This window comes from Cibotium barometz, chromosome 30 (assembly GCF_041138505.1).
Source record: "Cibotium barometz isolate CiBa-2024 chromosome 30, ASM4113850v1, whole genome shotgun sequence".
In the NCBI taxonomy this organism is placed as follows: Eukaryota; Viridiplantae; Streptophyta; class Polypodiopsida; order Cyatheales; family Cibotiaceae; genus Cibotium; species Cibotium barometz.
In genome coordinates this window covers 46126343-46136464 of record NC_141075.1, presented here as the reverse complement: position 1 = coordinate 46136464, position 10122 = coordinate 46126343, and the positions used below count along the sequence as shown (strand labels likewise).

General features: G+C 42.3%; 1 protein-coding gene across 1 annotated transcript; it reads left to right on the top strand.

Moving 5' to 3' along the window:
- The first annotated feature begins 4459 nt into the window (after positions 1–4459).
- Positions 4460–9615, top strand: LOC147621554 (proline-rich receptor-like protein kinase PERK1). The gene is made up of 8 exons (XM_086824321.1): positions 4460–4886; positions 5107–5586; positions 5721–5807; positions 5902–5972; positions 6079–6155; positions 6271–6418; positions 6536–6697; positions 8878–9615. Exons 1-8 carry the CDS (start codon positions 4535–4537, stop codon positions 9112–9114), a joined length of 1614 nt encoding a protein of 537 aa, XP_086680447.1. The 5' UTR covers positions 4460–4534; the 3' UTR covers positions 9115–9615.
- Positions 9616–10122: the final 507 nt, after the last annotated feature.

The window sequence follows — 10122 nt, the reverse complement described above, 5'->3', positions numbered from 1 at the left end:
AGTATTGGGGTTGGATTCTGTGTCACTCATCCGAGCCAATTTACAAGCAGTTAGGGTAGACTAGTGATTGCAGGGTATTAACAAAGGAGAGCTGACAAGTTCTAAGAAGATTAGGATCAAGGGTTTATAGTTGGCTATCATTGGAGGACATTCTAGAGATCAGGTGGACTTGTTTCTGTCTGGAATTTGCTGCAGGCATCTGTTATAAACTATGGTCAGAATTTGTTCATTTCTGCGTCAGTCCTCTGAAGTAGTTTTCAGTCAATTTTTCTTTCAACAAGGAGTCAGAAGAGGATTGGCCAAGAGTTTAGTAAGTCCATTGATTAGTGGCTATAAGGCTAGCATAAGCTAGAGGATTGAAGAGGATCCAAGAGGACTCGTTTTAGATTGGAGAAAAAAGGAGGACTTCGGAGGTGGTTTTCTATCATTTCTGTATCAGAGCTAAGGTGAATTCAAGTCAGGAAAGGGGTGCTGATGAGTGTCCTGGAGTTCTGAGACAAGGTTTTGAAGTGTGCTGATGTTGGCAGATAATTTTTTTGCCTGGGGTCATCAGTTAGTGTCTAATTCGGGTGACAGTCACTATCTGATCTATCAGGGGAACTGAGAGAGATTTAGGTCAACTACTGTCAGCCTAGGGCCAGCTGAGGATTTTAGGCTAAATATCTAAAGTCTTGGAGGTTTGGTTTGACCGTGAAGGACATTTGGTGGAGGTAATAGCTAGGTTGGACTAGAAGGTGTAGAGGTGCCCATTTGTGTCAGCCGGGGGTCAGAGGTTAGAGTCACAGCTGATTGGTGCCTTTTGAGCTGGGATCCAATAGTCCCCGACACATTTATTTCTTGTGTGTCAGCCGGGGGTCAGAGGTTAGAGTCACAGCTGATTGGTGCCTTTTGAGCTGGGATCCAATAGTCCCCGAGTTCTGATCCTTACAGCTTTATTTCTTGTGTGTCTACTGGTGGAGTTATAGAGGCCATCACCCAACCACCACATAGCATGTGAGTGTGCATATTTGTGTGTATGTGTGCATGTATACGAGTGTATGTGTATGCACATGTGTGTCTGCCTTTGTGTGCATGTGTGTGTATTTATCCTTTAAAATTTAAGCTTATTTAAAGATATATAGCTTACTAGCCCCTCAACCCATATATGTATGTATGTATGTATGTATGTATGTATGTATATATATATATATATATATATATATATATATATATATATATATATATATATATATATATATATATATATAGATGTACTATTATTCTTTATTTTTCATATTGATTTTGTCAATCCCCCCTTGGTCTCCAACGGGTGGCATGGAAAAACTCAGGCACACGAACACAATAACCTAGAGAGAGAGAGAGAGAGAGAGAGAGAGAGAGAGAGAGAGAGAGAAAGAGAGAGATAAATTTCTTTTAAAACATAAGTCATCATCATCACAATAAAAGGTGGATGGTATGTTGGCTAGTTCACTCCCCAAGATGTGTAAGGACATTTTCTACCTTGATATTAAAGAAACAATTTGATAAATGTATGTGGTTCATCTATAAAAAGGAGTGTAAGTGGTTCATCTATAGATGAACCAAGACTCAAGCAAATGCCCCAAATCAATATTTACCATAATGCGTAAAATCTCAAAAGGCTAATAGCAACTTAGTACAAAACAATACTCAATAAGTTACAACGACAACTTATGATGATAAACTACATGCATGAAGGAGGCCAAAGATTATGAAGTGCCTGTTTTGATGATAATTTTGTGAAGAAGGGTTTGGATGATGATGGAACAAAGCTCAACATAAACCACCACCTTGTGTGCCCATAGTGCATGATAACTCGAAAAAATATTGAAGAAGATCATATAATGCCTCCATGACTAAAACAATGTATAAAACAAGCAGTTATTCAGCATAAGGGTGATTTAATTTGTTTCTACTACCTTTATGGCTCTCTTTCCTTGAAAGTTTAGATCCACTTGCAATTTGTGAAAATATCAAAAGTTTACAATTAACATAGTACCAAGTGAGAAAGAGAACTCCATTGATATTAGATAAATCATCTATGTAGACAATTAGCTCTATGCTTCTTAAATGGACTTCTCAAGCTTGAAAAAAGCTAGTCATGTAGAAAAGCAAAGAGTTAAATCGCATTGCATTTCAACAATAGTTTTATATATACATATATAAAACTATTAAATTCATAAACATATATAGTAAATGAGTAATTGAATAAACAAATTAACCTAATAAAAGATAGCATGCTTATTGTTTTAGATTAAAAGGAGTAGCCGCCACAAATTCACAAAATTGACGACTTGTCATGTTTCATAACTTCCAAACTTCAAAGTTTACCATAGTTATGGTCCCAAAACTAAAAACTAACCTAATAAGTGTTGGGTTCTATGATCCTTAATCCGATTTTGCTTGAAAACCACGTTCACATACAACAATGCTCAGTGAAATCACAATAGAACTTACCAAATCTTCATCAAATTGGGAAAGGCCTCGAGACTTAAAGGAGTCTAATGGCATGCCCTTGATTTCTATGCGGTACATCACCTACATGACACTCACAATTCTTTGCTTCTCAACATTAACCATAAGTTCTACATGCTTTTGAATGGGCATAACATCCCTATGACTCTTGAGATCCCACCTTTGTTGTGCCTCTGAGTTTGCATGCTTAAAAAGGGCTTACTGTTGGATTGTTCTACTGCCTACCTTAGCAAAAGGGTTATCCATTCCAAACTCTCTACATAACTTGCATTTAATCCGCAACGTACTATTCGAGCCATTGATGGCATAAGCCCATGTGTGATGAAGCTTCCAATGTTTCCTAAAAACCCTTTTCTCTCATAGTCTCTAAAAAAAGGTTCATCCTATGCCAATCATCTATAGTCATTCAAATTTATGGCTCTTTGATTGGGCACATTACTAGCCATACCAAAGCAAAGCAGCAAATATTGTTTTTTGTTTGGGATCTACTTCCAAGCCTACCTGCAATCTTAGTAGGATTGCCCTCTTTTGTTTTTTTTTTGGTTTTTTTTGTTTGAGGTGGGGGAGCCGAGTGGGAAGGGCTCTTGCTTTATACCTAGACAGCATGGGTTCAACTAGTTAGTTATAGTTGTCGTTGGGTGGTCACCGCTAAGGTGCAATTACAACTGCTCAAAGATGGTTGCAGCTCTAAGGGAGCACGAGTGTGTTGGCACTGATGCTGCTTAGAGATGGGAATCGGGAGGATCATTGTGGAGAGCCATAGTCAAGGTCATCGTGGGAGTGCTGCTGTGCGATCATAGCTACTTGCAGCTCTGAGGGAGCACGACCACCATAGTGGTGCTTTAGATGGGAATCGAGATGATCGAAGGAGGGCGGCGAGTGAGGTGGCGCGGACAAAAGACTCACTCCAGCCTCCACATGTAAGTTGAAACTTGAAAGTTATATATATATATATATATATATATATATATATTATATTATATACACACACATTAATTATATTAATGCATTGATTTTCAAATTTTTTTGTAAATTTTTTAAGGCTCCCTCACCAACTCGGCCTTCTAATGAAAAATTAAAATCATTAAAGGCCTTCAAAACTCAAAGGGCTTAATTTTGAAATGACTTTCATTTGCAACCCAAAATTTCGCTTGGCCTCTTCCTACGAAGGCCCAGAGGACGATGGTGCCCGTTGGCAGTCTCAAATTTTACTAGTGGACAAGAGATGCCCAGAGATGCAAACTACTATTGAGGAAGGGAGGCATGCTTTCTAGGAGTGTCCTGCTTTAAGAGGGTTTTGGGGAAAGATAGGTAGATGGGTAGAAGACAATTTAGGAGTGAGAGGGTCTTGGTGAGACTAGTTATTGGGAAAACTATACAAGATGACTAATGAGATTGATCTAATCTTCTGCATCATTAGGTATCAGTGCCACTGGGTGATTTGGGTCTCTAGAAATAAGCTTATTTTTTGCAAGGGGGACAAACAGGGAATAGAGGCCATTGAAGTCATGTTTAGAAGTGTACATTTTTGTTGGTTTCAATAGGATGAATAATAATAGATATACTAGGTATTACAATATGGGATTAGGTGATATAAATCAAGGAAGGTGAAATGTTAATGCATATTGGGTTTAGCCCAATGAGTTTGATCATTGGCAGGTATATACATGGGATGATGTTAGAGCTAAGTTTCCCAAATTTGGACCAAGATCTAGAAGGTGGTACCTCAAAGATAAGCAACTAGAAGAGACGACCTTCCTCGCCTTGGTGGAAAACCCTTTGGGAAGGAGGCCAACAGTGAAAATATGGATTAAACGAGGGGAGTTTGAACAATAGTCCCCCAAGCTCTGATGTGCTTCTTATCATCTTTATGCAGTTGGGATTCCACTTCTCATGATGGAAAAATTCTTCCTGAGTATGGGTGGATGAAATGTGAGACCTATAATATGTAATCTAGTGAATAAAAAATGAGACTTAAGTCTTGGATGTACGTCTGACCAGCATTATAGGTGCACAGGGGAGAGGCGGAAGGGTGATTGCAATGTCCGCTCCCAGTCCAGCACCATCATCACCGCCTGCTCCGCCAGCACCATCATCACCGCTTGCTCCGCGACCATCACAGCCCCCTCCAGCCTCCCCTCCACCGTCCAAACCACACCTCTCTTCAACTCAGCACCCCCAACCCCCATCCAAAGCCTCCCCCACAAACCCTCCTCCTCCCCCCTCCTCCACCATACCCACTATTGGCCTTGTGGGCATCGCTGCTGCAGCCGTCATCGCCTTCTTTGTCATCCTTACCTTGCTGATCTGTCTCTGTTGCTGCGGCAAGAAGAAGAGGAGGAAGCCTTCTCACCCTGGAGGTTACCATGGTGATCCCCGTGCACATTATATCGGCAAGCTCTCGACTTCTCTTATTTTTCATTTACGGACTTCCCATTGATCAGATCTGGTATCCCTTTGTGTGGAAAATGAGTCTTTAAACCTTTTGTTGGTGCGAAACGATAGCAGGAATGATGACAAGCGCGCGCACACACACATAGAGAGAGAGAGAGAGAGAGAGAGAGATTGCATACTAGATGGATGATTGTAGATTATTGCTCTTTCTATGTGCAGATGCATATCACGGGCCTGCGACGTGGAACTCTCCTGCAGGATCAGACATTGTGCACAAGTTGGCACCTCCTCCTCCTCCTCCTCCTCCGTTTTTATCTTCTTCCTCTTCACAAAATGACAGCAATCCTATCTTATCAAAACCTGATGCAACACCCCCCTCCTTGGGAACCTGCACGACTAAGTTCACATATGACGAGTTAGCGATGGCAACTGGTGGGTTTGCGAGGTATAACCTCTTAGGAGAAGGGGGGTTTGGATGTGTTTACAAGGGAGTTTTACCTGGAGGGCATCATGTGGCGGTTAAGCAGCTGAAAGTGGGTGGGGAACAAGGCGACAAGGAGTTCCGTGCAGAAGTGGAGACTATCAGCAGGGTTCATCACCGTCACCTTGTGTCTCTAGTTGGTTATTGCATATCGGACAGCCAACGGTTGCTCGTTTATGACTATGTTCCGAATGGCAACTTAGATCATCATTTGCATGGTTAGTGCCCTTCCCCTCTACATTTGATGAGGTTTTTTGCTTTGTATCCATGTGCAGGAAAAGGTTGGACTGGCTGACATGGATGGTATTTTCTCTTATATTTGAATTTCGCATTATACCTATGTTGTGTGTAGGGAAAGGGCGGACTATTTTGGACTGGCCAACTCGCATGAAGATCGCATTTGGAGCAGCACGGGGCTTGGCATACCTTCATGAAGATTGTAAGCCTCTTTTGGCTGAATCATGCAAGTATCTGAACTGCACCTGTGTGCTTACTTTGCCCAGTGCTGAAGTTTCTCAGGTTGTACCTTGTAGGTCATCCCAAAATTATCCATCGTGACATTAAGACGTCCAATATACTGCTGGATAAGAATTTTAATGCACAAGTAAGGTTCCAGCAATTCTATTTGAAGCTCCATTCTTCCGATCAAGGTTTGAAGCCCTTACCTTTCTTAGATTCTCATAAAGCTTGCTTTGCTTCTCTCAAATCAGGTCTCAGACTTCGGGCTTGCAAAGCTGGCTTCAGATGCAAATACCCATGTGACTACCAGGGTGGTTGGAACATTCGGGTAAGTCAACACACTTGTTACCCACTGCAAATTACTATACAAGTGAAACTGCATCCCTTTTCTATCACCAACTAGTACTAAGCTTTTATTCCTTGCTATGATGGATTTATATCAGGTACTTGGCTCCTGAGTATGCCTCGAGTGGAAAGCTCACAGAAAAGTCAGATGTCTTCTCATTTGGAGTTGTGCTTTTGGAGTTGGTGACAGGGCGGAAGCCTGTAGACCCAACACAATCAGTTGGTGAAGAAAGTTTGGTGGAGTGGGTATGTTTTGAGTTATGCATGAAAAGAATTTGCAGGCTATTTGAACTGGAGTCATTTCATATCCTTCTCTAGAAGGCAGCTCTAGTGACGATCATTTGAATACTTTTGTTTGGGCAGGCACGACCTTTGCTTTCACGAATGAACAGGGAAGATGTCTTAGAGCTCATTGCTGATCCCTTTTTGAATGGTGCCTATGACCATAAAGAAATGTTGCGAATGGTCGAGGCTGCCGCATCATGTGTTCATCGTTTTGCGGCCAAGCGCCCAAGGATGGGACAGGTGGGATTATATAGCTCCCTTCCACTACCTTGTGGGATCTCTGATGTGAAACTGTTGCACAACCATACCTTCTATTGTTTGGTTTCAATGCATCCCATACCATTTTGAACTTCTCCAGTCCACAATGTAGTTTCACTGCCTTGTTCTGTACTATTGGATATCAATGCTCCACCCTGATATTGTATTGTCTAGGCACTGGCTAGCTCATGTTTGTACTTCCCCTATTACGAGGAGTAGCCATGGTTGAGCAGTCCGGGCTGCTTGACATCACTGTATTGACACGAGAAAGTGGCCTAGGAGGCTAAATGGTTTAGACAGGACTTGGATTAGATTTGGTACATTGTCAAACAGTCTACATGTTACCATTAGACCGTTGTCTCACAATGAGATAACAGTCCACACATGGAGCAGGTAGACTTTACCCTTGGACACCCTGTCCTGTCTTGACATTGAGAGACGTGAACGGGGTCCAAGATGAGCCTGGATGGCCATGTAAGGTAAGAGAATTGTTACGCATTATCTAGTACATTTTTATGAGCTTGTAGTATTATCTAGTACATCTTTATGAGCTAAACTTACACCATGGACGATGGCACCAACTATGACTGTGGACCTACGCGGTCATGTCATGGCCGCTCCTTGTATACATGCCTATATAGATACAGGGCCAATCCCTTCTCCACACAGTTCATCAATCATCACTGTGAGTTTTGCGAGTTTACTCCCTAGCTTCTCCTAGCATATATCCTTCGTCTTAGCAATTCCAGATCATCCATCGAAGCTCCCTTCAGAGGAGCACACAGGTGTGGGGTTTGCCTTCCAATTGTATTACTTTAGTAATATGGTATTCTTTTCTATCTTTGCTATTGTGCAATTTGAGTATTCCATTATGAGTAGTAGTCATGGTCATGGCAACCAACATCTCCATATTCACACGGGAAGGTGGCCTAGGAGGCCAGATGGTTTAGAGATGGCTTGGATTAGACTTGACACACTGCTAAATGGGCTACATGTTACATTGGACTGTTGTCTCATAATGGTCCACACGTAGAGTAGGTAGACTTTACTCTTGGATGCCATGTTCTAACATTGCGGGGCTTGAATGAGCCCCAAGATGAGCCCGGATGGCGGTGGGAGGTGGGGAAATTGCTATGGAGGGTCTAGTACATCTTTATAAGCCCCGAGTCTACATTGCGAACCGGTGGCACTGACTATGACCGCAGACCTACACGGTCATGTCATGGTTGCCCCGCATATACAGGTCTATATAGATACACAGCCAGCCTTCTCCACAGTTCATCCATCATCACTATGAGTTTAAACTTTACTCCCTAGCTTCTACTAGCATACAATCTCCATCTTAGCAGTTCCAAATCAGCCATCGAAGCTGCCTTCATAGGAGCACATGGGTGTGGGGCTTTGCCATCTATTCTCACTTTAGTAATACATTATTCTTCTCTCTGTGTGTTATTGTGCAATTTGAGTTTTTAAAGTTTTGTGGTGTGAAAGATCCTACTTCTCGTGAGCATTCTTTTAGTAATACATTATTCTTCTCTCTGTGTATTATTGTGCAATTTGAGTTTTTAAAGTTTTGTGGTGTGAAAGATCCTACTTCTCGTGAGCATTCTTTTATATACACCACATGTTGTATCCTCTTTTATATGTACTAGGTTTGCCAAACCTTAGCCCGTGGCTTCTTTGGCCAAGTGGGGGAATTAGAAGATGTGGAAGTCAGTGGCTGGTGTGGACGGAAGAGATGGGAGGGGAGGTTCATGAAGGTAGGAATGAGAAGTTGGGGAGGTGGACATAAGAGGAGGCAGGACAGTGGTGGTAGGCATCAAAGAAGCTGGTAAGGAGGCAGAGGTGAGGGGAAGTGTGTGCATTTAAGAGGGTGCAAAGTGCAGCACTCGAGAAGAGTTTTATGGGAGGGGCAGAAGCTAAGGTGGAGTGGGGTGCATAAATGGATTGGCCTGGGAAGCTCTAGGTTCTATAGATGTGGTAGGGAATCGCAAGGGCAGCCAAGAAGGAAAGGGAAGAGGTTCTGAGGGCAGAATCAGCTTGCAGGAGAAGGAGCCAATGGTAACTATGGGGGGGTGTGCATAAAATCTGTTTAATGGCATAGTATTTGGTGTGTACATGCATTTTGTGTGCATGTCAATGTGACGTTTTTCTTGTGACAGGTTTTGAGAGCACTGGAGGATGACGTCGCCCTTTCAGACATTAATCAAGGTGTGAAGCCTGGTTACAGTCATGTGTATGGTTCATTCACAAGCACGGATTATGACAGTTCTAGCCACAGTGCGGATATGAAGAAGTCTCGGCGGACTGCTTTCGAAAGTCGAGAATATAGCAGTGAGTATAGTGGTGCAGCGAGTGACTATGGAATGCATCCGTCTACTTCCAGCAGTGAGTATTAGACAGATGAAGCGACTAATGGCAGGATTGTGGCCTTTAAAGCACTAAAGTCTCTCAAAGTTTGCCTTGCTCAACTTTTATGAAGCAAGGCAAGCTTTGAGAGGGCTTGCAGAATCACTGGATTGGCTTTACAATCTCTTTGAACTACTGAAGGAATTGGATCTTGTCAGCTTTCCATACTGATTCAGAGTTGTGAACATGGGAAGGAAGCAGCTACCTTAGCCAGCAGGCAAGTCGATGGCGGTGGGTGGTTCTGTCATGTTACCATTCAATGTAAGGATTGAGGCAAAGGATGTTTGATCCGTCAGGTAGCTAAGTCCATAGGTTGGGGCAGCAAACACGATGCAAAATTAGGGAAGTTTGAAGGCTATTCTTGTCCAGGAATTCTTGAGAGGGTATTGTAATACGCATTGAAAAATTCTTTCATTCGTTTGCAACTCACAACTCTCTCACGTATGGCCAAGAAGAAAATGAATTGGCTTTCATTGTGATTGTGCATCAAAGTTGTTGATCTGATTCTTCTACTGCTTTGCAAGGACTACAATAGTAATAATAGTGGTTATGTGCTCCGGATTCCAGATTTGTAATGTTTATTATTTTAGAAAAGAAGATTTATAGACAATGTGGGGGCACATCTATTCGAATGTGCAGACCCCATTTTATATGTTTGCCAATAATTTTCATGGTGTTTGCTTCATCTCTCTTTCGCTCTCTCTACGGGTGGGTGTGTGTAAAGGAGGACAATCTCACTATCTTTCTGCCACCCATCGTGGGGTAGAAATGGCTAGTGGGATTGCCCTTGGAATGACATGGACACCCAGGTTCAAGTCTCTCCGTCGATCGGTCTCTGTAGATCAATAAAGTTCTCTCTCTCTCTCTCTCTCTCTCTCTCTCTCTCTTCCCCCCATCCCCCTTTTATTTATTTGCTTTTATCTCACTTTTGGATTAACCTATTACTAACCTATTTAGTGTTGCTTGGCTCACTATGACTCTCTCTCTCTCTCTCTCAT

What these genes read in the sequence shown, in the direction of transcription:
- LOC147621554 (XM_086824321.1), top strand. Translation starts at nt 4,535, where the DNA reads ATGTCCGCTCCCAGTCCAGCACCATCATCACCGCCTGCTCCGCCAGCA. An exon ending in CTTAGATCATCATTTGCATG is followed by an intron (nt 5,587 to 5,720) that starts GTTAGTGCCCTT and finishes TGTTGTGTGTAG; the next exon opens with GGAAAGGGCGGACTATTTTG. An exon ending in AGCGCCCAAGGATGGGACAG is followed by an intron (nt 6,698 to 8,877) that starts GTGGGATTATAT and finishes TTCTTGTGACAG; the next exon opens with GTTTTGAGAGCACTGGAGGA.